Source organism: Pyxicephalus adspersus, chromosome 8, assembly GCF_032062135.1.
Source record: "Pyxicephalus adspersus chromosome 8, UCB_Pads_2.0, whole genome shotgun sequence".
In the NCBI taxonomy this organism is placed as follows: Eukaryota; Metazoa; Chordata; class Amphibia; order Anura; family Pyxicephalidae; genus Pyxicephalus; species Pyxicephalus adspersus.
Genome location: NC_092865.1, coordinates 37,296,929 through 37,324,913, shown reverse-complemented (window position 1 = coordinate 37,324,913; position 27,985 = coordinate 37,296,929). Strand labels below are relative to the sequence as shown.

General features: G+C 35.2%; 1 protein-coding gene across 9 annotated transcripts in view; it reads right to left on the bottom strand.

The window, feature by feature from the left end:
- The window catches only part of PTPRC (protein tyrosine phosphatase receptor type C), a 79,053-nt gene that overhangs the window by 5,658 nt on the left and 45,410 nt on the right, over nucleotides 1–27,985 (bottom strand). For 6 of the 9 annotated variants that reach the window (XM_072420062.1, XM_072420061.1, XM_072420059.1 and 3 more), the window contains 23 exons: nucleotides 27,314–27,394; nucleotides 25,968–26,048; nucleotides 25,488–25,508; nucleotides 23,989–24,216; nucleotides 21,323–21,436; nucleotides 20,185–20,322; nucleotides 18,961–19,077; nucleotides 16,084–16,239; nucleotides 15,595–15,803; nucleotides 13,515–13,575; nucleotides 10,918–11,026; nucleotides 10,008–10,042; nucleotides 9,423–9,532; nucleotides 9,068–9,158; nucleotides 8,889–8,965; nucleotides 8,606–8,642; nucleotides 8,367–8,464; nucleotides 7,253–7,378; nucleotides 4,696–4,850; nucleotides 3,879–4,014; nucleotides 2,574–2,723; nucleotides 1,925–2,012; nucleotides 767–897 (listed from right to left, as the gene is read on the bottom strand). In XM_072420062.1, the coding sequence (XP_072276163.1) occupies nucleotides 767–897; nucleotides 1,925–2,012; nucleotides 2,574–2,723; nucleotides 3,879–4,014; nucleotides 4,696–4,850; nucleotides 7,253–7,378; nucleotides 8,367–8,464; nucleotides 8,606–8,642; nucleotides 8,889–8,965; nucleotides 9,068–9,158; nucleotides 9,423–9,532; nucleotides 10,008–10,042; nucleotides 10,918–11,026; nucleotides 13,515–13,575; nucleotides 15,595–15,803; nucleotides 16,084–16,239; nucleotides 18,961–19,077; nucleotides 20,185–20,322; nucleotides 21,323–21,436; nucleotides 23,989–24,216; nucleotides 25,488–25,508; nucleotides 25,968–26,048; nucleotides 27,314–27,394 (2,549 nt within the window). The remainder of the gene's footprint in view (nucleotides 1–766; nucleotides 898–1,924; nucleotides 2,013–2,573; nucleotides 2,724–3,878; nucleotides 4,015–4,695; nucleotides 4,851–7,252; nucleotides 7,379–8,366; nucleotides 8,465–8,605; nucleotides 8,643–8,888; nucleotides 8,966–9,067; nucleotides 9,159–9,422; nucleotides 9,533–10,007; nucleotides 10,043–10,917; nucleotides 11,027–13,514; nucleotides 13,576–15,594; nucleotides 15,804–16,083; nucleotides 16,240–18,960; nucleotides 19,078–20,184; nucleotides 20,323–21,322; nucleotides 21,437–23,988; nucleotides 24,217–25,487; nucleotides 25,509–25,967; nucleotides 26,049–27,313; nucleotides 27,395–27,985) is intronic. The other 3 variants (XM_072420060.1, XM_072420067.1, XM_072420068.1) reach the window with 2 other exon arrangements.

The window sequence follows — 27,985 nt, the reverse complement described above, 5'->3', positions numbered from 1 at the left end:
ATTCACCACACTGTAAACCGCTTTTCTATTGAACTCTGTGGGGACCAGCCTGGGAGTGCATGAGGAGCTCAGTGCAGGAGTGCAAACTTTTTAAAGTTAGGTTCTGGGACAGGTGGACAGCAAAGCTTTCTAGGAATTTGCATTCAAAATAAATATAGTTTATTACAAAACTGAACACAATAATGTGTGTGGGAGAAAGATGGTTGGTGCTAATATCTGTAACATAAAAAGATGCAAGATTTTTGAAAGGATATATATATTTTATATCTAAAATTAGTCTAATATTGTATATTAGTTATAACCAACCAATGAAATGTTGGTATCATATAAATACTCGAATATATGCTGAGTTGCTTCGCTGTGTGCAGTACATGGTGTCAATTCAAATTTAAGGAAAAATAAAAAATTTTGCAAAATGAATTTATATAAATTCCTAAAGATAAAAACATACATGCCAAAGCAAGAAGACTCGGAAAATCAATAATGTTCTGTTATTATTTACGGACTTGTTTGGAATTTCAAAATGTCTAGCTAGGACTGATTAAATACATTATATTTGATTACGTTACTATAAAATACATTTTTAACTATTCAGAGAACAATATTTATAGTGGCTTTGCTACTGGACTATGAAGTCATAATAAAGATAATAGGATATTTGTTAACTTTCAAGAACTTGAAAAGTTTTTCCAATTTCTTTAAACTATTTTAATTTTTCTCCTATTCAAATATAGACAATTTTAGCCACAAATGTGAATACACCTACTATTATATATGAGGCATTGATGTATATTGTTTCCTCCGAGTCACTCTCATCATCTGAGGACATTTCTGAATCCTCTGTAACTTCCTGTTCTGGCTCTTCATCAGTCCTAATCAGAACACGGTTAAATTCATCTGTATTAATGAGGAGACAAGATTAAAGAGACAATTACATACAGAGGAGCCTAATAAATGCCAAACTGCACTAAAAGTGCTATTTGTATTTTATATAATTGTTTGTGCAACATTAAGCTTGTATCTGTATCCAAGCTAAAAATACATTAAAGTATCATAAAAACAGTGTGTTCATAATATTGCTGGATCAGTAAAACTAAATCTAAACATGGCCACACAGTGTTAATGGTGGAAGGGTATCAAAGTAACTCTTGTGTTTGTACATTTTTGGGTGTTTTACTGTTCATAAAATATTGTTCAAGATTGTATTCATATCATTTCTTATAACCTGTTTTTTTACTATTTTATCAATCTCTTGCTGGGATAATAGGTATTCTCTAGAATACTGTAGTAAATATTAATATTATTAATATTATTATTATTATTATTATTATTAATAAACAGGATTTATATAGCACCAACATATTACGCAGCGCTGTACATTAAATATAGGTTGTAAATGACAGACTAATACAGACAGTGACACAGGAGGAGAGGACACTACCCCAAAGAGCTTACAATCTAGGAGGTGGGGGAATTAACACACAATAGGAGGAGAGATAAGTAGTAGTGGGAAGTAGTGACGGTTTCAAAAGATAGAAGAAGATGGGTAGCCAAGTTTGAAAAAATGTTTTTTTGATCTTTTAAATGAACAGAAAGTTCGAGCAAGCCGAATGGGACGAGGAAGACCATTCCAGAGAGTCGGGGCTGCTCTAGAACAGTCTACATTCTAAAATATTGAGTATGATAGTTTTTGGCCAATCAGAGGGCCCACACAATATATTTACACATATTTGGAATGTCTTTACTCAACACAGTCTTGGCTTTTAAATATAAATAATATTATTTGCTTAAACAAATTGTTCTGAATATTTGGCAACATGTTTTAGTGTGTTATTTGCACACTTCAGAATCTGCAAAAAGTGGCATATCTTACCTACATAACAAAGCAAACCCAATAAATGTATTGAATCATTTCATTACTTACATGGAACAACAGAGGAGCGATTCTTATCTTTGTTATCCTGATGGTTTCCTGTGGTTTGTGGTCTCCAGTTTCTATATGATGGTAATCTCTGAAATATATAAAAAAGTAAACTTGTGCAATGACCGTTACTGACATTCACACATTTAATTAAAATGGCATCAAAATGTTAAATGCAAATGGGAAGCATAAATCAATTAATTCTAACTCAGTACAAAATCAAAAAGAAACAATAAAGAATTTCACTGCATGGGCAATCTTGAGCTTTGGAAGCTTTAGAAATGTTAAAAATGTAGATTCACCCAATTATTACTAATCCCACAGCCTAAGGTTTTCAATTTTTTATAAATCCTAAAGACAAGCTTTTTCTCATGGTCTAAACAACTTTTGAGCTAGCCAAAAAATCTAATAAAAGATCCTCAAATAGCAGATAAACCCCCGGATGAATGTTTCCAAAACTAAGAGATTTGAAAAGGTGTAATGTCCTGTGTAATATCCAAAGAACTGAAAAAAAAAACACATAAACCATTTCCTATTTGACTTCGTGAGTCATTTGTTCGTAAGAGCTACTGTATAATGTCAGCTAATTTTTGATAAAGTCATAGAACCTTGTGAACCACAAAACAGAGATTCCAGGATTGGGATAGCATACCTGAAATTCACACATAAGCTGAGAAGGTTCAGAAGGAGGATCCTTTTTCTTCAAGTTATTGAGTATTAATGGTAGCTCAGACAGACTGACTTCTGTTTCCCCAAACTGATTGTATTCCACCAAAGCTTTGTGTATGAACATATACTGTGACTGTTATAAACATCAAAAAATGTTATATATAATCAAAAAATGGCATTACATTTGCTTTTTTTTACTATGTACACCGGAATACAATCTCACAACTATAATCACTTAATAAGAATTTTTGTTAAAGATATCTGCCCTACATCATGGGGGTTTTAACCCGCTCTTGGCCCTAACAAATAATAGCTCTAAAGTTCAAGTGAATTAATAGTCACTGAAGACTGAAGAGTCCCTAGATCTGACCTAGATCGCATTGACACAGAAAAAGTGACCCCCCCCCCCACAATGTCTCCAATAATAGATTCTCTTAAGTACATAAGCAACTTCAGGATTGTTAGAAGTCTCAGGGATCTTAATGTGCAATTATTCTCCATACAGTAATTCTCAACCAGGGATCTGTGGAACTGCAGGGTTAATCCAGAGTTTGCTGGGGGTTCCTATGTCTGATTGGCAACCCATTTGGTGATGGCTACATAGTTCTGAGGCTAACTAACATCACTTGGTGAAGCCAGCTGTATGAAGGATGTTTTAGTTGCCTAAAAAAATTGTGTTCTAGTCAACATTGTAAAGTTGGCATTCTTCTCACTGGCCACCAATTAAAAAATATTTTTTCTACACTGACACACATAAAATATTGGTTTTAGCATGGATCCCCAAGACCTGAAAAATTTTCAGGGGCTCCTCATCGGTAAAAAGGTTGAGAAAGGCTGCTCCATATCTGGAGTCTGCTGGAGTGGAGGCACTAAATAAATGTACTTTTTATTTAGACAAACTGTTCACCCAGTTTACTCTCAGTTTGCAATATGTTCTGTAGTATAACTAATTACCTATTACTAATAAAGGTACAATAGCTGGAAATAATAACCCCATTGACTCCTTCTTTGTGCCATTTTGTAGACTAGACTTTCACAGTATTACGGAGACACTAAAAGGGACTCCTTTTTCTTTCAAACAAATAGATGTTTTGTTTAATAATTATTTTATTATCAAATAATTATTGAATCATGTGGATAATATATATAAGTACCTAATATTTCATTATGATATTATAAATGTATATGGAATATACATTTCTATACACATGTTTCATGTGTTAGCATGCACATGTCATGAATAATGAGCATATCATAAACTCTGCTAGAGCTTTGTTTTTTTACTTGCCTCTACTTGGACCATGAGACAGCGTTGGCGCCTCAGCTGTACGACATAACCATAGACATCCACTCTGCCTTCTGTCTCCAGGCCCTCCAGCATGGCATCTATACTTATATAGGTTCCTGTGCGTCCAACTCCAGCACTACCAAGGAAAATAATAGAATATAGAAGGGTTAAAGGGTTATAGAAAGAGTTTAAAAATTAAAAATCTCGCTCGCTCATCCCTATTGGTTGTGTCTAGTAGTGTCATGTGACTGGTCTATCAAGCCAGCCACCATTGCAGTTTAGTATAAGAGCTGTCATGCTGTGGTGAAGATGGCTGCGAAACATATAAGCTGCACCCAAGAGGAACAGCATTCTTTCATACACTTTTTGTGAGCAGAAGGTATGCCAGCAGTACAAATTAATTTCTGCATGTGTGCCCAGTATGGGGGTAAAATTCTCTCCCATAGAATCATTCATAGATGGATTGAAATAGCCGTACTGGTTTGACGGCTGCAGAGTGCTGAATGCTAAGTGATGCAGAGGTAGTGGTGGCTGTAGATGGACGTCTGGAGCGCTCTGCATCCCTCACACTATAGCCATTATGGAACATTTCAATCCATTCATAGACAACTCCAAATATAAACACCAAACATTTGTAAAATCATTCATTGTAATAAAATACAGCTAACGTGGAGATTGAATTTAAAGCTTGAAACAGTTGTACATACACAGTAAGTTCAACATCTCAGAATATATGTGATTTAAATTTTGAAGCACATTTATTACTGTTATGGTAAAATGCAATTAATTTTTGTTAGGTCATAAGAATTTTAATTACCTGCAATGAACAATTATTGGGCCACTGAAAAAATTGCTTAAAGCATTAACCCTTCGACGCAATTTCAGCAATAGGTTGGGATCATCAGGTACACCGTGATCTGGCCAGATGGTAAATTGGATGTGTGTGATGTCTCGTTCTGTTTTTTCCCTTTTCTGCGCGAAGAAGTAAAGACAATGAAAATAATTTCAAGACCAATGTCCTGCTAGAATGCTTAAAATATCAAAATATTCGGTGGAGAGGTAAACATAGATGTTTGGAAAAGGAAGTACCTATACATCTATATATTGCATTTTAAGGATACTTTTTATAAATGTAGAAATGTATGATAAAACTAGAAAATGGGAAAGACTTTTTCAGTGAATACTTTTTAGAATGAGTGTCAGAGTAACATATATTTATACAATAAGTGGTGGAATGATAAATGACCGATTGGGAACAACCACTGTACTTTTTTATGGAGGAGAGCACAGTGGGGTGCCACTCACTTATCCTCCTTCTACCCTTTCAATATAAAAGAACAGCATTGTGTTTGCAGCACTCCTTTGTTCGCCTGTCACTGGAAAGTGTCAAAGATTGTTGCCTGAGACATGAAATCTGTACGGGCCTTTAGGGAAGCCTATTTCATCAACTATTTATCTATATAAATTATCTCACTCTCTCCAATTTATATATATATATATTTATTATTATAATTATAAATTATTTATATATATATATATATATAAATATATATATGTATAAAAATTATTATTATTATTATTAATAATAATAATAATAATAATAATAAACAGGATTTATACAGGGCCAACATATTACGCAGTGCTGTACCCCAAAAAGGGGTTGCAAATGACAGACAGATACAGACAGTGGGAAGGAGGAGGAGAGGACCCTGCCCTGAAGAGCTTACAATCTAGGAGGTGGGGGAATTAACACACAATAGGATGGGAGATATGTAGTGGTGGGAAGTAGTGGTGGTTTCAAAGGACAGAAGAAGGTGGGTAGACAAATTTGAAAAAATGGGTTTTGAGTGCTCTTTTAAATGAGCAGAAAGTGATGCAGCAGAAGAGTAGTGGTAGGAAGAATCGAGGAGTCTGGCTGCAGCATTCATAATAGATTGTAGAGGAGAGAGTCGGGTTAGTGGAGGAGGATGTTACAGTACTCCAGATGACATGATAAGAGTGTGTACAAGGAGTTTAGTGGTCTCAGGGGACAGGTAGGGGCAGATTTTGGGGATGTTGCATAAGTGAAAGTGACAGGACCTGGAAATGTTCTGAATATGGGGGGTAAATGAAAAGGGAGAAACAAAGGTGATGCTAAGACAACATACCTAAGGGGAGGGTCAAATAACAGTGTTGTTAACAGTTAGATATATGTCAGGGGGAGATTTGGAATTTGAGGGGGGGGGGGGGTGAGGAGTTCTGTTTTATCCAGGTAGAGTTTCAGGAATCGGTCAGACATCCATGATTATATGGCTGACAGGCAGCATGAAACCTTACCCCAGCTGAAGCAGACAAGTCAGGGGTGGACAAAGAGATTTGAGTGTCATCAGCATACAGATGGTACTGTAAGCCGAAGGATGATATGAGACTACCTAGAGAGGAGGTGTACTGAGAAAACAGAACCAGTTCAAGGACTGACCCTTGGGGAACACCAACAGGGAGGAGAGTGGGTGAGTAGGACATCATTATCAAGGAGGGAGCACCAATGAACACACAACATTGCATGTTAATTATGGTTTTCATGTTAAGCTAGTTTTTCATGAACCATTCAAAGTTTGACATACATTTGGCAACCCTGTTTCATGTTTCTGTAGATTTCCTCAGGATAATCTGGTTTATTAACATAACCCCAAAAAAACAACTATAGTCAGTTTAATACTAACCTATACTAACTAGGTTAGTATAAAAGATTGAGCTTTTTGTTACTTAAAGCTGAACTCTACAGATACTTGTACTTCCATTTTGTGTTGTTTGTTTCTTCCTTAAATATTTTTACAGTAATCCAGCATCAAAGAACTGCATTTTACCTCCAGTCTTGTCACTGTTTGCTCTCCTTGTACGGGGTGAAATGTCTTGTATTTGCCCCTCCGCCGCATAGTTTTCTGCAGGCAGACTGTAAAGGGTGGACCAAATAGGTTCTTTCCAAAGCTCTGCTCTCTAAATAAGCAATGTGCAGCCCAGGGATGATTTCCCTGTTCTTTTAAATGGTAATATCTGGGTTTGCAAATGCATGTGGTGCACAAAGAATAGATTTAGGTCTTTGGCGCTAATAATGATTTTTTTTCAAATAAAGTTTTATTTTATGGAGCTCAGCTCTAAACTGAAACAAGCTACAAGTGTTCCAAGTGATATCTGACAGCACAATTCGTGAAACTTATCAATGCATGACATCTCCTTCATGGGCATTTTATATACCAATAGCACAATTTAGGTAAGTTGAACAAATCTAATATAGTAAACAAAATAAAAACACGCAAATCTTTTGGTATGAAGAAATACCATTTTATAAGTGTATGCCAGTGATAGATGTTCCTAAAACAACTACAGTTACTTACATGACTGACATGAAGCTTCCGAGTGATGTAATCAGGAAATAATTTCTGCTCTGTGATTTTTACCACAATGTCTCCATACTCTTCTATATTTCCATCACCCAATGGCCAATACTGAGCACATTTGTTCTGTAATTCAACATGTTAAATTTAATGAATGTCTGAAACACTAACACAAATCATCATAGTCCATGGTAAGAGTAACATAGTTATAACTCTGGCAATAGACGGAAATGTTTTAACAAAAGTGACACACAGTTTAGTTCAGCAAGTTTCAGCAAAAAAACAAAAAACAAAATAGACTAATGCCTTTTTTGGTAAAAGTTTGTTAACTTTTTTCTTTCTGTTTAGTGGTAGTCACATAGTTCTGATTGGATTTGAGTATCCTGCAGGTATAGTACAGCTCAATAAAAAATACCTAATTCAACTTGGAATTTACAAATCCAGTCAGATTTCTCAACCGATCAAAATTAAATGGAATTTTATGATTATGGGCACCTCTACATCTAATCTACATCTGCATCTTAAATATCCACAGAAACAATCATTCTTGCTTTCTTCACGTAGGCATTTAATGGGAATCAAAGATAAGAATCTGCCATTGACTGGAATGTGTGAGAACAAAATCCCTTTAGCTGTTCACTTCATAGAGGGATCCAAGGTCTGTTGTTTCCCATTTCCAGTCCCCATGAGAGCGGAGCTCCATTAAAAAGTCTTAAACTGCTTCTGGCCATTAAAAATCCTATTTATATCCATACCAAAAATAGCCAAATAATTGCAGAGGTAAACCCTGTTTTGAGACTTAAAAGCTTTGAAACATGGAACTGTCTTTGGAAGATTGGTGAAGCCTGGTAAGATGCCTTTGGTTGGAATGCATCAAGGCTAATGAAGAACTAGCTTAGCCTCATCAGGATTTCCCATGTACGTACTCACATTTTCAACCGTGTAAATTAAACTGCAGTTCAGTCTGCATTATAAAACATATTTTCTCTATGCTTTTTTCAAGTAAACAAGATATCTAACAAGCAGAAGATTTTTTATTGAATATTTACCACCACATATACAACAACTAAGATTGGAAAAAAAATAATGAAAGTGATTTCCCTAATTTACATACCCGATTGCCCTCTTCACAACGAGTCACCATCACAATAATTGTTGACTTCTGTTCCCAAATCATTCTCCAAAAATCATTCATAGTTTCTTCCTTAGGACCTGCAAAATATTTCCAACTATATAATCAAAACATAGTGACAAAGTTTGGCCTTGGCAAATGTTGAGTTATAGAATATTTTACTGTTAAATGATAATTAAAACATTATAAAATTAAAGAATTGTAGGTGATATGAAATATACCTTGAGCTGCAATGTATTTCCTTGGTTCTTTAAATCCCTAAAGAGAAATAACAACAATTGGCAACTATCTTCCATGTTATAATAGAAGAAATTGACACAAAAAGATTAGCTTATATAAAAACCCATATTTAGGTCAATACTGTTATGTGTATTATAAATTTAAAGAACACATGTATATGTATTTATTTTATTATATTTAACCAGAAAATCATTTATATGTCTTAGTATATAGTATTTGTCTGTAAGAAAAACATGCAGAATTTAGTTTACCATCTATACCTACATTAATATAGCTGGCATTTATGTAGTCTGATCCAGGCTCCCCGTGTATCTCAGACAGGACCACTCGGTTGTCATCATCTGTATTATTATTATATTTCAAAAGTTCAATGATTACTACAATAAATGATTTTCAAGATTTATTATTACATAATATTTGATATAAGTTGCCACTGTACTTACAAGGCAAAATATCAATATATCGGTTTTTAGTCTGATTGCAGGGTTTCCGGGCTTCTTTAATGGGAAATTTGCTGAAAACACGTGGAATGCTCTGAAAAAATAAACAATATATTTGATGATTATATGATAATATAGATGATTCAAGCCAAAAATGTAATGTGTGTACGTCGCCTTTCTTTGCATCTTTGTATTAAGGTAAGTTTTGGCTGTAAATACACTTTTACATAAAAAGGACATCATATGTAATTAGAGATGACATGAACAATGCGTTACCTTGATGTTTTTTTTAAGCTTTAGATCTTAAGCAGGACCAAGATTAAGGGCAAATATGTAAATACTGCAGTGATCATTTTACCTGAAATTCATCAAGGAACAGCCGTCCCTCATCTGCACTTTTCCTCTTGTATGTTTCAAGAAGTTGCTCCACTAGAATAGGCTCAATGTTCAGCAGTTGCTTCTCATCATCTTTACAAGACAAATAATTTAAAAGACAACAAATATTAAGTATTTCCTAGGCATATTCAGCTGCACAAGGTACAAAGTTTTCTGGAAGCTATGCACCACACCCTGATGACAACTTCTACTAGCTATGATGTGCTAGCATCTTGCAGAGAATCCCAGGGACCCAAATATACCCAATTAGACACCACTTAGTCTAAAATCAGGTACCTAATGCAAATAGAAAGATTTTGCCTAAAATGTAATTTGTATGTTGATAAAAATGGGGAATGTGGGATATTAATGTTTTAAATGCAAAGCTGTCTATTTAAAGTGGGGATCATGAAAAATAAGTAACGGCTCAAGGCATCAAGCCATCAGACTGTAGCTTCATTGACAACATTGATTGTGTGGCTCATTTTACATTTCCATTCCTGCTGTCACATTCACCTGTAATCAAACATCAGGTTAGTATGCTTGTACAATTTAAAAGTGTGATTACCTGGGTTGGTTAGAGGGATGCTGTCTTCATTATTGCTAAAATACACAGAAGAATAATAAATCAGTATCACCTAGCATAAACAGTAATTTTGCCATGGTATTAATTAAAATAAAGTGTTGTTTGGTAGTGCTTGCTATACTGTTATTATTAAAGATGTTGTAAACTATCAATACATTTATACAAGTGCAAGTATATATACTATACAGCCCATGGAGACAGTTTACTGCAATCCTCTCCATTCCCAAAAATAATCTGAGTATAGGTTGGCCTAAAAAAATGACTCTATTAAGAAGTGAATAAAACAATTTTACACCCTTAACAAAACTCTACTACAAAATAGTGACCCACTTTGTGTGCAGAATCTTTATACTGGGGGCCTATTTGATGGTCTCATTACTGCTGATGAGGTGAAACTAGGGAACTTTCACTCAGTTTTCTATTTACACTTTACAGATCTTTACATTACTTTAGAGCTTTTGGGCTGCATCACCGTTTCAGACTGTTGGGGAAATTATTTATTACTATTTATGTTTTTTTTTAGCTACATCAGAATTATTTTACTTGCTTTTTCCCTACTGCAATATGATGAAGATATTTTCCTGTATGTGTGATTGGTCTTAATGACTCATTCAGTAAATAAAACAAACTCATTCAGTAAATAAGAAACTACAAAGATTGACTCGGCATCCCTGTAGTTTTAAAATCCATGTTTCTCTTCGTATATGTTACTGTGTCATTAAATATCCCAAGCATGGTCCAGATAAGAAAAAATAACCTATTTGGGGGCTTTAGCCTTCCCTGCTCTATTTTTATAAAACTAAAATAAACAGTTTTTGGCTGAAAATACACCTTATTATAAAAAAGGGACATATTATGTAATTAGGAATGACATACAAACATTATGCATTACCTTGAGGATTTTTTTTTAAGCTTGTAGATTTTAAGCAGGACAAAGATTAAAGCCAAAGATGTGATTGTAATTAAAAATGCCAGGAATCCAATTAGGGCTTTGTCATTATCTGAACAATAAAAAAAAACATAGTTAAATATATTTATTAGACCCAACAAAGAAAAGAAAACTGAATATGTCTCTAACAGCCTTTAATTCAGGCATTTTACTGTATGAAATTTGTTACATTAGCATTCTGTGTGTATGTCATGTGATTAAGCTGCAATGCAATGGATTTGACCCAATTTGCATGCATTACTATTCATCCCTATGGAAGGCACTAAAGATGTAGCAAGTTGGGTTTTTGTGTGAATGTAGCATATGAATTGTATAGACATTGGAGAAATACTTTTTTTATTTTTAATCTACTATAAACATATAATCCTATGTTGTCTTTATTTCTTATCCAGTTTATTAGGGTGGTAAAATTGTAATAAATAAATAAAACCTTTTTACCACTAAAAGTACTGGGCTACATATTTTTTACTGTAGCAAAAATTAGGATCAGAGTTTTTAGTAAAACTAAAATGCTGGAAATATGTTGCCTTGAAAATTGCTTTATAAATGTGTGATAAATATTATTTCCCACATGAAAACTACAAAATAGAGTTTTCAATAAAAAATTATGGCAAAGTTTGTTGTATGATCAAATACATATTCTTCTAGGAAATTATTTTTGATAATTTGGGCAGGTTATTCACTGGTGCATTCTTTGCATTGGTGAAACCTACATTTTGTGTAGGTGTTATCTTTCTACAAATATTCCACTGATCAATGGAAAAATCCTGAACATTAATTTTCTGTGATTTTATGCCCCTGTCTGAAATGATACAGAATAGATTTACAATTTATTCTGGATTATTGTATTGCAGTTCTGTGGCTTTAAACACACATATTTTGACAGGTTGTGTCTTGATATAGGAATTCAATAGACTAAGTATTAGCCACCCTAAACATTTTCAGATTGTTGTTAGATAATGATGATTTCTGAAAAGTAATGGCAGTTCCTAGAACATGTATCTTGTAAGGGTAACTTGGTAACTGGTTACAGTCAGAATGGTCATGTCTAACCAATGGTATAAGGATCCCATATAAAAATTAACTATAGTCAAAGGGTAGGTTCTAACTATTGGCTAATATTGTGCTGGCAAACTTGCCCTCACAAAATGACAAAAGTTAATGGCATGCATATGTGGCCAATGAAAGTGAGCAGCGACAGACGGTTGAATGCAAACAGTGTCACTAGACACTAACTAAACTGCACTAGAGAAAACTTAAAAAAGGGGCTGGTGGAAAACTTTAAACAGTCTGGGCTGATTGCACACTCTGGATTCTTAGAGAGCCAAATTGTTAAAATATGGCTACATTTATGTAAGTAATACTTTAGGCATCACTAGCATACTTCCTCCTCATGGCTAATAGAAGCAGTAGCATGATGACCACATACATACCAGAGGTTGGACTAAGTCATCACCCTTCAAGTCCAAGTTGAGTCCCAAATTATTGACACCAAGTCCCAAGGCAAGTCTCAAGTTACCAAGAATTCTTCCAAGCCAGGTCCCAAGTCAAGCCACTTCATTTATTCCCATTTGTCCCCATATAGAAACAGAGCTCTGATCCTGTCAGTCCACAGCTTTCTCCTCTGACAACTGAAGGGGGAAGGGAGGAAGGCAGTGAGGCTTCTGTAACACCACCCTCCTCCCCACTCCCTTCAGCTGTCAGAGAAGAAAACTTAGAATACAACGAAGGCAGGGAGGAAGGCGGTGTTGCAGAAGACTCATTGCCCTATTCCCCATCCCCTTCATCTATCAGCAGAGAAAGCAAGTCCCAAGTCGAGTTGCAAGTCATTAGGTGACGTAAGTAAGACTTGAGTCCAAGTCGGGCAACGATCCTCTGGCCGTGTCCTCTTCATCCAATCTGTCCCCCAGCGAGTGGACTGACATTCCCCGGGAGTTACTGGTGATGTCGATGCTTGCGTTGGTGCATGTGGGAGCGTGACAGGAAATTCAAATTATTTTGTATTGGATTCAATACAAAATACCTGTATTGAAACCAATACAAAGTAATCATTATATATATATATATATATATATATATATATATATATTTATTTATTTATTTATATTATATATGCTACTGTACAGTTAAATTACACGTTTCAGTATTTTTGATTTATTTATGCACCCTTGTTTTAAGGGATTTTTGTGTTTTTTATTTAAAGTTTAATATTAAATTCATTACATTTATTAAACATTGGACATTTTTCAGTGAGGTGTGCCTAAGAATTACAGGCCTACAATGTAAAATACATTTTCAGGAAAGACGCTTTTGGACATATAAATCCAGACAGAAATGAACCACCCATGAGGTTAAAACATATATACCATGAAGAATCTACAACAGTAACTTTTTGGTAAGTCAATGCTTTTTTTAAATATTACCATAAATAAATTGTATTGTTTAAATGTATTTAGATTTAATAGAACTGCTAGTTCACAGAATACACATTTAGATCAGTATCATGTGTTATATAAATCCATTGTCCTAAATGTACTTACAGTTTGTTGTCACATTTTGTGTAGTTTCTTTTCCAGGAAAAACAGAATTTCTGTAGTAGATCTGACCGGAGCCCAAAGAAAAAATAATATATACTAATATAAGTTAACTAATATTATATCAGGGACAGTGAAGAACCCACAAATATAAAAGAAGACAAAAGTTAAATGAACTTTGCATAGGTTTCACATGTCAACAAATAAGACAATTGAGAATAACCATGCACTCCCAAGTGAACCCGCAATGTATTTTCAGAATATTTGACATCAAGCCTAGCTGCATCAATGATATAATGTGTATGTCAAGGCCAAGAACTTTTTTTCTAGTTTTAGGACTGGGGAACAACTGATGAAGAAGCACCAGACAGGAAGAGGGGAAACATCTACAAAAGGGACACAAGAAATAAAATCTGACAGGTGCTCTAGACTTTTTAGGCAAAGAAAAACATGACTGTGGGATGTCAAAGCCTTTACTCTCCATACACCCCCCCCCCTTCACACCCCTTTTTACCCTTTTCAATAACAACACCTGCAGGTATGATGAAAATGGCCTTATGATAATTTATTATTTATAACATATTGTTAATACATAACTTACAACAGGTTTATATTACAACCTTATAACAGTTTACCTGACCATGAAAACCACCCAATCAGGTTGCAGGTCCCGGACAGGCATTAACTACTTCCCCACCATTAACCAGGGATCTGCGCCTCCGATCGATATACCCAGCTCTCAGGTGCAACTCCACTGTCTCGGGAACTATATCAATCACGCCTATCATCCCCAACCTTTAACACCTATTACCAGCCCAATCAGACGCTTTCGGAGACCCCATACCATAGATAGCTCCCCACACTTCATCACCTTAACAACTAATCTTAACAACACACTGCCCTCACTTACTCAAACCTCCGAATCTCTTCCTTGTCACCTCACCAAAGCTTCCTCACAAGGGCAGGAGGATGGGAATCTTTTTCCTGCCATCTAAAATTCTAACCTCCCCTCATAATGTCCTTTTCTAATTCCCTTCTTTCCCCCACCTATTGTTTTTCTAATCTACCTAACCCTGTCTTGCCTTCAGCCTGACCTCCCCCCCTACCAACATCTAGCCTTCTTGGCTTTCCCCCCACATTCATGCTGGCCCATGCCTAGATCCCTCTTGGTAGGCTTCTGGGCCTTTCTTTATTTCTGTTACCATTGATACAGAGGACAAGGGACTAGGGAAGAGAGTAACCTAGGGATAGGAACTGTGTTCTTTGCAGCTGTAGCAGGTAATAATTAAGTGGGGACAAGAAAATTAAGTGAGGAAAAGGAATAATTAAGTGAGGAAAAGAAAAAAAAGGAACATTTCCCACTTTTATAACCTTACAAAAATTATTTAGTTTGTATGGATTATTTCTTAACAAAATGTAATAAACTTATTCTCAGAAGCACAATGAGTATTTTTTATGTCAGTAATGATTCAGAATTGTTCTAGAATTGAACTATGTTTGATAATATTATAAATTCAGTTGTATTGTAAAAGTTGATATGTTTAAAAGGTTTAAAGTGCAACTGAAGCTTTATCACTCAAATGTATTAAAATACAAACAGCCGCCAGCTGTTCTTACCAGCGATGCTAGCAAGGTAGGGAGCTACATGGGATGCCATGATTCAGAGGCAGGTGTGAACAAGTAGCCTTTACAGACATTTGTCACACTGTGCTGCTAATGAGATGATAGTCAACTTCCACTTGTACACACCCCTCAGGCTGTTCAGTTTTTTTTGATAGAACATTGCACCAGGCTTTAGCAAGGAATGCTTTTCCATTTGCATATCTTGCAATGTTTTGTACCACATATGCACAGCTTAAAGTAACATATTTTGCACCAGTAGGGCGTAGGCCAGATGAAAAGTTCAGAACATTGCAATCTGGCTGAACTGCAGAGAAAAGTAAGTTTTCTTTATTTAAGTAAGTGTCTTTATTTTCATATGTAAACATTGTTAACAGCTGTATATGTAGGTGGAAGTTCCTTTTTAAGTGTAGGAATTTGCTTTATATGGAATATTATTAAAGTAGGTTTTTAATATTTTTCTTACCGTGTATTTGTATGTTGTCAGATAATTAAGGTTCGATATAGTGAAATAGCATGAGGTATTCTCCCATATCTTCTTCCTATTGTCATCTAAAAACACTTCATATTTGCCACTGCCACCATTAGGTTTTTTTGGGAGATTACACCTTATAATGATCTCATTATTATGTTTTGAACTAACATATGCCTTAAGTTGTGTAACAACACCTGGAACTGCAAAATAAACAGAAAACATTAAACATTGTACAACAAATACCTCAATAACAAGTAGTGAGTAGTGAGTGGTTCAGTAGAACTGCTACCATCTACTATAATATTTTTAAATGCTGGTTGTTAAAGTAACAGCACAGTAGTGCAAGCACCCAAGTGGGTGCAAGGCTCCAGCAACCAGGACCTGCTCAGAAACACCTGTTAGCACTATAGTTACTTATACTTATAGGTAATTCTTTTAGTTACTATACTTACAATATGGGTACTAATGTTAGTGACCTACCTCCTTCCTTTGTTTTGATAATACTTTCTACATAATCTCCACAAAGCAGATCTTTTTCATCTTTGTTGCATGCTTTAACTTTTATTTTATACTCGGTATAAGGTTCCAGATTTTCAAATTTGTATGACAACTTTTTTATAGATTTGAAAGATTCATCTGGAAAAAGAGTGAAGTTTTTTGTTACAATAAAAAAACAAACTATGTGAAGTTTATTACTTTACTGTTTACTATAATTTTATATTGACCTTTGGTCAAAAAATGTAAAAACATATCATCATGACACGTGTAATAAATAATATCTGGGATACATAATGACTCATAAAAGTATTCACACTTACTGACAAAAAACGTTGACTGACCACAAGAAATTCCAACAAAAATCAACACTACTACAAATATTTTATTATTTTGCTTTTGAATGATGTAATTTATGTGCTTGATAAAGTTGACCCAGAAAGTACATCTTACATAGCTATTAGAAATGAACAAAGCAATCATAGTTAGCTCTACTTCCAAACTCCACATGTACGTTTTGTTAAGTTCAGATTGGTTAGACATCCTGAAGCAGCAACCATACTACCTCTCCTCTCTCTTTATTTAATATAGGACCATATTGGTACCCTGCATAAAAAATAATTCTGACTCAGTATTGCTACCAGATTTTTTTACATTACATCCATCTGATATTATTACTATGATAAGTGTGATAACCATCATTACCACCCATTAGGGTTATCTTCTTACATTCTTCTGACACAACAAACTGCTGTAATCCCAATCAACCTGAACTTAACAAAATTTACACGTCTGTAACATACCCCTGGGAAAGCCCATCGGGCGAAACATGTTGGGTAAGAAGAGGTTTCATTTGCTAACCTACGCTATATAATTAATATGCATACCTAGCACAGGTTATTCATGTTTAGCTCAGCAGTCTCCACCCCATTACTATTTAATAGGAGATGGATACATAAAATACTGTCTCAATGTATACTAATATTCATATCTAACTATTTTTATTAAATATATGTTTGAAAAACAGCCTTAAAGCCCCTTTCCGCAACTTTTTCACATTGGTTAATGTTATAGGGGTGGCTATCAATACACCAACACTAGTGGGAAAGGGAATCCCCTCCAAAATACTAGCCATAGAAGATTACAAAGTGGGTTAGACACAACAACAAGGCAACTCTGAAATTCAGATAATAGCTGGCACTTATCCAAAGAAGATCACAAAGTAAGACATACAAGTACAGAGCAGCAACCTAGAGCTCCAAATTCACATAGAAAAAGGAACTGACACCTTTCTATGTAAGTTTAGAAATTCAGGTTTACAGAGCTAGAACTATGTAATGATCATTTTGCTAATCATTTTGCAAATACGCCTTTAGTAAAATAAGTTTAATGATGTCCATGTGTCAAAACCGTAAATGCCTTACACTGCCCCTATGATAATAGTCCCTTTACATTGTTGGTCAGTGGTGGCCTTTTTTTACCTGTGACAACAACTTCCTTTACAAATATTGTTAATGGTAAAATTGCATATGTCTAACAGGGACTTGAAGCAGTACTAAAAGTGACAAGTACAAAGCTGTAAGCAGATATTTTTGACATAAGAAACTCTGTGGGCCCGTTTTTTTAAAGCTCTCCAAGACTGGAGAGGAAACAATTTCTTTAGTGAAGCTTGGTGATCCAGCAAACCTGCAATAGATCTGGTCCAGGATTCAAAACATTTTCTAGCAAATAGCAGTTAGCATTACAGGTTTGCTGTATCACCCAGCTTCACTTAATAAAGTGTATTCTCTCCAGCCTAAATCAGGCCTTGTATATCTCATCTGTCATTAAAATGTTCCCCTGTATCCGGAAATACTTTTTTACAAATTGTACAGTGAGTGTACAATGAGTTCATTAAGTAATTTTGATATCTTACAGATGCCTGAACTTAATGTTGTGTGCCAGGATGAAGGACCATCAAAGTGTATGCCCAGCCAAACAAGGTGGTTCCATACTCCTGATCCTGGAAAAAGACAGGCAGAACAAGGAAGCAAGAGCAACAGAGCAAAAAGAGAGATTGCGGATGTTGTATTGTGGGATCATCTTTTAAGGTAAATGTGTCATAACTAGCTTTACACAATAGTACATTATGACAAAAGCGCCTGGAACATGGAATAGCAGTGATTGTTTTCATTAGTTGGTGGTAATCCAGGGGCAAATATTCAGAGATGACAGCAGCAGCAGAGCAGTACTTCAGTGACCAAATGTTAAATTGTTGAGAAACATTGGACCTGATTTATCAAACCTCCCCAGGACTGGAGAAGAAAACTATCATGGGTAAACCTGAGTGATCCATCAAACCTGGAAGGGATCTCGTCCAGGACTGAAAACATTTGCCAAATAGCACTAAAATGATTTTAGGAAAAACTATTCCAGGTTTGCTCAGTCACCAAGGTTTTAACCCATGATAGTCTGTCTTGTCCAGTCTTGGAGAGCTTTAATAAATCAGGCCCATTGTGACAAGTATGTTAAACTTCTGGGTGAATATATGGAATAGCATGTAAGTTTTGTGAAGTTAGGCCATTCACTTTTTGGTTTCCCTTGGAACTTTTCAGCACTAATTAATAAACTCTGCTGTATTGCAATGAATTCATTATATGGAAATGCAGGTTTTAAATGATGTAAGTACAGAGGGTAATTCATCCTAGCATCATTACCCTAAATAGCCATTCTTGGAACATCTGTACTCAAATCAACCATGAAAATACACATTTTGAGGATAACACTTATTTTTCAGTTATCCATTGAAAGTCATCACTTTGACAACACTTTTTACCTTCTCTATAATTGTATTGCTTTTTTTTTGTTAAAGCAAATACTCACCATCCCTGTTTATTTCATATGAATTTAATGGTCCATTTGGTATATTTGGCTTATCCCATTTACATGTAATTGTTGTGTTTTCTTCTTGACATTTACCATTCTGTACTTTACCAGGTTCTGTATATAATTGAGGGAAGGACATTAAGAGAATATTATTTATTAAGCTGTAAAACAAAATCAAGTACAACGGATTTGTGTCTACATTGGAAACCAGGATTCTGACCATAGAACAGAACAGATCACAGAATGTACTATGTTGTATTGCAGTAAGTATGTAGTATAGTGAAGTGCTCCTGGGCAAATGCAAAAGCAGGGGAGATAAAAAACTGAGCTACATTATTGGAAACTTGTAGCACTTACATCCACCACATTGTCACAAAACAGGATTTTTTCCTGCACATGATTGGATGTTTGTAGTCAGCAGAGCTTTATTTCAGTTACTAAGCTACCTGTTATATCCCCTGCAAGGAGTTAATTTACCTTGGTATGCGGTCAGACTATATTCCTTTAGTAAATCAGCCCATTGCGTGTAGGCTAAGAGCTCCTGAGGTGTAGTTCTGGGGTGTGTTCCAACCTGCCAAAAGTTGGCCCTATAGAAATTTTATAAGCCTGCTAAAATCCTCACAATAACTAGTGTTCACACAATTTAAATCAGTTCAGTATCAATATGAATGTAAAAAGTTGCATTGGTAAAAACATTACTGTATAGTATATCAGGTGACTATTACCCCATACAGTTAAAAGCTACTTAAAATGGACCTATAGGTAAGCATTAAAAATCCCAATTCCTGTCAATCCTTTAAGCACATCACCAACATTATATTTTCAGTACAAAGTGCCCTGTTCATTTTATGAACAATAATGCAGATATGTCAAAAGTCCTGCTATCATGGGCATTGTGGGTGTTTAATATCAATAGAGACACAGTTATACAGATCTTAGCATTTTTCTGATTGTTTTCCAAGAAATAAAAAGTTTAAAGCTACAGGTCATTTTTAAAGTAACAGTGATTACATTTACTAATACTATTGTGGGGACTTTTTAAAAATGTATTAACAATTTTGTATAAAGGAAATATTTGAAAAAATCTGGTCTTTATGCAGTTTTCTTTAATGAACAACATTACATTATATACTAGTATCGTGGTCACTCTATCACAAAAAAGCAACATACAAAAACTTAATTTTAAGGGATGGTACACACTTTAGATTATAAAGACGTTACCTGCAATCTTTGTTGTTATATTTACATTACTTGAATTGAAGACTTCTCCTCTGTAGGATATGTTGGAGATACAACTGTAGTTACTGTAAGGCTCCAAATTAACTGTTCTTTCTCCAGAGAACGTTATGTTTCTTACTTCTGGAAAAAAATGAATAAACGTTTTATTGTTTCACAAAGCTCCCCAATATAAATACCACAAATGACAATAACTATTGGGTACATTTAAATAAGATTTAGGTGTTTTGTTGCTTTTAGTAATTATTGTGTATAAACTCAAATAGCAAAAGTTGTATCTGTAGTATTTAGCAGTATGTGGTGTTTGATGGGATTAGGAAAGATAGATTGCAGTTTACTACTTTTGTCATGAACATTTGTAAAGCTGCGTACACACGGCAAATTTTTCTCGCCCGATAATCGGTATCGGCCAATTATCGGGCGAAAATCTGCCGTGTGTACAGTCGGTCGTCGTCCATCGTCCGACGACCGTCCTGGCGGATCCATGGACGATGGACGACGACCGATCCTAATGAAAGGGAAGGGGAGAGCGCGCAGCAGGGTGCCGCTCCGTCGCTCTCCCCCTCCCCTCTCCATAGAGCATGAACGGTGCTGTATGTACAGCATCGTTCATGCATCGTGCAGTCTTTTCTCGTTGGAAAGGATCGTGAAAGATCCTTTCCAACGAGAAAAATTGCAGGTGTGTATGCAGCTTTACTCAATTCAAACTAAACTTTGGGTTGCATTGCTTTACACACTTCCTATGCATAGAAAAGGCAAATAGCTTTGTTTTCAATTGTTATCTCCTGATCATAAACTAATCAGAGGGGTTACTGAAGTGTGAGGATAACACTGTTTATGGTACAGTCCTAACTTATCCTAGTTACCTAGTGAAACAAAGATTTATGTTTTCCCCAAAGTAGCATCATACGGAGAAACGTTTATCTTCCTGCAAGCAAACACCAGCCAGGTAGCAATGGGTTTGTGCTGTATATGTAAAAAATGTTTCTTCTTTAAACCAAAACAAAATAATTTAGCATGTATCCCTAAAAATGTCCAGACTGTTACCTCTTTAGATGTTTTAATGGCAGTCCTGTCTAAGCTAGTGAAAAAAGTTTTATCAGACATTATACAGAATACTTACTGTCAGTACAAACGGTTTTCACAGTCACAATACAATCCTGTTGGCCTATTTTTTTCCAGTTAAAAGAGGCATTCCACTTTTCCGTAGTGGGGTCTAGGCTGTACCATTTTTCATCTGAAAAACAGTTTTGTAGTTAATATACCAATAAATCGGTTGCCTGGATATGTTGTATGCAATATCAGTAAATTTGTATTTCAGTGCTAAAGTTGATTTCTGTAACAGCTGAATAATCATAAAGCAACAGACCTCATGTCTATTTGTGATGATCAAGATGATAACATGTGTTGTTCTTTTTGACTCATTCATAAAATGCTAATTGTCTGCCTTACCGTCTTTTCTTTTGGTTTCCCTATTAGTGAGTCACGTACCTGAAGCATGCAAACCGGTAGAGTCAGAGTTCTCCACTTGCATTTTTTGGAACATATTTGTTAATTTTGGATAAAATCTACTTCAGATTTCATTTATGTCCCTGCTTAAGAGATTTCTCCAATTTCCTGTCAGACAGGAAGTAAATTAAAATCTCTCCAACAAGAACACTCGAAAAAAATAAATAGATGAAAAACCTATGTGGGGTGGGAAAGGTTTAAAACATCTGACAATACAAAAGTTTGAAAAGGGTGGGCCTGGCACACCTTGTTATTCATTTGGCAAACACTTATTCATTAGCCACTCAGGGGGCCCTGTTGCTTATCAAGATTTGACTTTATTGTTTCTCATTCACCCTCACTGAACTGAACCTGTGAATTGGATCACCCCTATAGGCTATTTTGAAGACTGAAAAACTCCAATTACAAATCAATGAATATGATTCTATGTACTCCCATCAAATTTGAATTGTGTATTGCTGTGTGTGTCATCCTATTCCTGTGATTCCACACCCTTCATTTCCTGTATGGGCATCACAGGGACACCTTTTACTAAAAAAAAGAGATTTGGGGCTATAAGGGGATAATATTGTTACTGTTCAGATTTGAGTTAAAATAAAATTTGATGAGACTAATGATTTTGCAGTTCAGTTCTACAAAATGTTACATTCTAATATATAATTCAAAATATTCTTTAAAAATTATGCTGCTGAGATAGGTAGAGGCAGGACATTTTTTGAGGGGGGGTTTATACTTTTGCAGGTTGTGCAGAGCTGTTTTGTAAAGCAGTCATCATCATCATCATCCCTTCATTCTGCTGTCACTGGGTCCTAATGTACTAGATTATTTGCAAGATCAGCATATATTACAAAGCATGAAATGAGCAGCACTGCTTCTGGTGGTCCTCACACTACTTTAACTGTTTTCTTCTGTCAGTGGGGCTGTTTCTTTATTGTGTTACTTGTCACAGATTTGTGTAACTGTGGTAAAAAATAGAAAATGACCCAATTTAGAATGTATAGTGCAGTTTTAAAAGGGGGACTGTTATTTATTGTGTTACTTGACATCACAAGCAATACTGTGTGATACTGAAAAAAGTACTTGATGTGCTAAAAGATGAACACTAACTACAACCCTAAATCAATGCCAACCCCCCCCCCCCCCCGCTTTTTTTTATTGCCCCCTACTTTTTTTATTACTTTGTGGAAGTTACAGTTTGCAGGGAAATGGAACTAATCACTTTCAGCACAGAGTGCACAAAAAGAAAAATAAGGCTGGAATTCAGCTTTATATGTGTGTATATTCAGATTTCTTTATATTTAAATATACATGGTAATAATTTAATAACAATTAGATGCCTGAAGTTTGGCTTTAATACTGAGACAGTGAGTTTGTTTTACTCTTTACTCTCATTCATAATTATGCATTCAAACTGTCACCTTAATTACTAAAATTAAAGTGAAGAGAGTATAACAATGAAATTTTAAACAAGCTTTATGAAACCTAAGTGTAGAAACGCAACAACCACATAGAAACAAAGTTAGGTAAAGATCAACGCTGGACACTTTAGGGTAGAACTAGAACTATAAGATTTTAAAGAATGTAAATTATGGGCTGCAGTGGTGAATGTAACCAACAGTGGGCCACTGTGCAGAGCCAATCCCCGCCAAACAGACTTGGGGCACATATAGAGTCCCCAGTTGGCTAAGGAAGGTCAACGACCCCCATGCATGCACACTTGCACATGCAAAAAAAAAAAAAACAGTTGAAATAACATTCCCCAAGTCTATATAGAATTGATTGGATACTAAGGTAGCAAACTGATATTCTAAAACAGTATTTCTCAACTAGGGTCCCTTAAGCAATTGTTAAGGTTTCCTTGAGCAATAGGATAATTATTTCAGGTTAGTTTACCAGATGCAAATTGTCATTTTGGTTATCTGTAAGGGTGGCATTCTTACCACTGACCAACATACTACTGTAAGGTGAGCTGTGGGTAAAGTTATTATAGCAGATGTTCCTTAAGACCTGAAAGTTTTTTAGGTGTTCTCCAATGTTAAAAAGATGGAGAAGGTCCGTTTCATACTCCATTTTGTTGTTTTTCTACTTAGGTGCTCTTTCCTATACCTTGTATAATAATTATACCTTTCTTTGTTATACCTGTACATTATTTTCTTACCATGTTTGGATTATTATCTTTGTCATGTTTTTCTTATTTTATGAACCACAAAAAATACATTTTTCAAATCAAAAGATTGAGAAAGGTTGGCAAAAGTGTGCAATAGACTGTCTGTAACATACCAGGTGGTGCATCCAAAGTCAAGTTGATGTATCCACATTTTTCAACAAAGCACGTGGTTGTCTTTGGTTCACATCGAGAAACCATGAAAACAGAATTGTTCAATGAAAATGTGTAGTCTGCAGACCGGGATGAAATGTTTTCACAGCTTATACTGTAGTTATACAAATTCTCAACAATCAAGGTATCATTTTTATTTTGGTAAGACGGTGGTAAAATTTTTATTTCACCTGTTACAAAATTAAAAAAAACATTGTAAGCTTTTTACTCTTCAGCTGACAAAGTAAAATGTAAGTGATTTCAGAGTAAAAAAATTGGATATCTTTAAATGGCAACAATGCTAGAATACAACTGCATTCCTAAGTGATCCATAGTGATCCATAGACTCTGGATCCTCAAAGTCTATCTCAATTAAACAGTGCTGTTGGGTATATACACATGTCATAAACTTGCCAACTTTAAAAAGGGGGTGTAGGCACAGATATTGATTACCTAAAGAAAATTATCCAGACCTTTTTATAACTACATTTTACATGAATTATTGTTTTTGCCCTTACTAACCCTCATGGTAAATGTAACAACAGGGCTGCCAAGGAGTACTTCTGTACCAAGCCCAAATCAAAGGGGCCTGACTTTTGTAGGGAATGCTTAGACATAAGGAATGGGGGCCAAGACCTATTGTGGGGCCCAGAAATGTATAATGGCAGGCCCCTGTGACAGTCATATACTCTTATTGGAAAGAACCTTTTCCTAAACTAAACATAAAATCATCCGGTCACATTTTAAAATAATTAGTGTTTTTTTTTTAGCATTGCTACCTGATGTGGTTAAGCATTCCACAGCATTTCATGTTTCCCCGGTCTTTTTTACAGTATTAAAACATAAAAACATTTACCAAATCTTTAAAATGTCCTTAAAAATTTTAATTAGGTCACCCCTGAAGTTGACCATAAATCTTAAAATTTGAATGTATCATTTTTGTATTTAATTAGTTTTTGTATGTAACCAGGGAGATTGAACAAGACTGTAACATGCATGTTAAACTTTAGATTTTTTTTATCAAACTGAACAAAGGCAATTTTTCTAATTATAAAAAAAAGAGTCTAAATTGTAGCTTGTTCACTATGCTTCTGTTTACTGACCTACACACAGAACTGAACAATTGTTAGATTTGCATACAGATTATTGTTGTACCAAATGCAGGTTGTATGTGTTATTTATAAAACTGTAATCAGAGTGCCTAATTTGGTTTTGTAATGTAAACTTAGATAGACCCATGATTGTAGGCTGGGAAAATGGGTATATGGCAGCATGCAATACCATTGTAGGTAGTTGAAGTGGAAAAGAGACGTGCATGCTAAGAGAGTCTTAACCATTGTGCTAGTAGTTGCCCTTTTTTTCTTTTCATTTTTTTTATTGGTGCTCGCTTTTTAAAACAGTGCAGGTATTATGTTAAAAAAGTAAGATTGGGAGGCCAACAGTAGAACTTAAAAATACTTACTGCAGTACCTTCGTGGTTCACCTACAAAGAAAAAAAGTGACATTAGTGTTTCATATAAATTACTGGTAAAAATGAATAAAATATACAATAAAATCAAGGATAATATAATAAGATTGCAAATCATTCTTTTCATGTGTGCTGCCTATACCACTTTTTTCTGAAAATATTCATTTCTGGCAATACGGATTAAGCTGCTACACTGCGTACCAGGGCACTGAATTGGGTTAAGTACGCAGCTCAGAAATTATGACGTACTTGTCTGCACACTTTTCCTGAGTCTTGAATTACAGGATGGTGAAGCCAAGATTGCTGGAGGTGAATGACAGCCAAGCAACAACGAATTTCAGAAAAGGAGTGGAATGGCAGCACAAGTAATCCTCCTATTATGATTAATAATAATAGGAAAGTGCAGATTTTTGTTGTACTGTTTTTGCATGCATGCCAAATTATGATTGCAGTGAATGCAGGTTTGCTTGTCACCTCCAGGGGAAGAAGGGAACACAGTCATAGCTGGTGTTGATTCGGATGATGTGGGCTGGTGGAAGTCAGAGCTGAAAGAACCTGGAGTGTGGAAAGAGAAACAAAAGTATGTGCTTAAATAAAATGTACTTAAACCAATAATAATGTAATAGTAGTGTATAATACAAGGACATGTTTTCTTGTAAAGACAGAGAGACTATGAATACAATGTCAATGTCCAATATCTACTGTACAGGGCACTAAAAAAATAATAAAAGAAAGAATTTTAATACAAAGGGAGTGGTGCTCATGACCAGGTAACTTCTAATCTTCTAAGCAGCAACAAAAATGGCCCTTGAATACAAATCAACCATCCCTTCCTTGCAAACCTCATCCCCTGTTCTGTCTGCAGGAAAACAAGTCAAAATGCCAGGCTCCCCACACCTAAAACCTCACACCTCAGACTTGAATGGGCCATAATAATAAAGCAATCTGCATATGATGCCATTTAAAGTAGTCTTATAAGGAAAAAAAAACTGTCCAGTTGAACTGTGACTAAATTCTTCCAGGTATATACAATGCCCTGAGTAAATCAGAACCTTCACAGACATTTTTTAAATACAATTTGTTTCTATTTAACCCATATTGACTCCTATTTATATCATTCTCACCTTACCCATTGTTTACCTTCTTTTCACATTTTGATTATTATTTTTTATTCATTTGTTTCAGAGATTTAGAGTTTTTTTTTTCATTTTGTTTATTAAAATCAAACAAAGGCTTTTCATTTTACTTGAAAACAACCTTGCAATACGTTGTACCAGGATCGTCTTTTTTATCAAGAACTACAATAAAGGATTAAATTATTACTATTGAAAGTATTCATATTTTTTTTCCTCTGCTCCAAGTGGGTTTTTGCTTACCTTGCACAGAGCATGTGCCTGGCAATGTAACTGCACAAGAGCAGGAGTTACACTATCAGTGCTGCCCAATGGCAAAGGAGAATCTCAGTGGACCTGAAAAGTTGGCGGTAAGGGTAGTGGATTTGGGGAAATGCAGCTGCAACAGGTTCCTGCAACTGTCATTGCTGAAGGGTATTGAAAAAGGTGAGTACAGTGCATATTTGCTCATTATTTAAAGCTTACCCACACCAACAAGAATTTAGTTCTGCTTTAACTGTTAAAGAAGCCAACAGTAAAACCTATAGCAGAAGTTCTATCAGTGGGGATTCCTAATACTATAAAAGTATGTGATGAAAAAAACATTGATGATTGATGATTTTTTTGGAAGTGCATTTAACATTGTACTTGTTTTTCCTATTTATAAAATGATATGCCAAGTTGTAACAGACAAGAAAAGTATCAAACCTGTGATGCGAGTGAATGCAGATGTGAGATCTTTGATAGTAGTTGCAGTGGGTGCTTGCATGGCAGTGGTGTTTGGGACATCTGTTATAGAACATGAAACATGACATCTTAAAGACTTTTTTTAGTTATTTTTTTTTAGAAATATATTTAGTATATTTATTTACTCAGAAATACAAATGTCAAGATTCTTTTTTGCATACTTGAGATTACAAATATCAATATTCATTTTGGATACACTAGTTACCTTTACATAACAGAGACACTTGGTCTGTAGGACCGGACAAATCATTGGAGTGAAAATGATTAGATTACAGCCCGTTGAATTTGACTGCTTCAAGTAATGACAGCAGTTTTACCATATAGAAAGAAACATAAAATCTGCAACAAGGACACAGACAATAATACAAAGCTAACAAAGGTTTTAGGCATGCTCCACCAAAGCTATTTTTGCTCTTAGTTGATTTTCTCCACTTTGTGTCTGGTGAAACTGGTGTCTCTGTAATTGAGAACTGAGAATTGATTGGATATTAGAAAAAAAACTGGGATCTTATCCTTCCTACTATATCAAAACTAAAATATTAAATTTTGGCAGGCCATATACATCCCAAAATTAGGATGCAATGTTCCCAAATTCTTTCATCACTTGTGATAGACCAGTCTGTTTTCCACTGA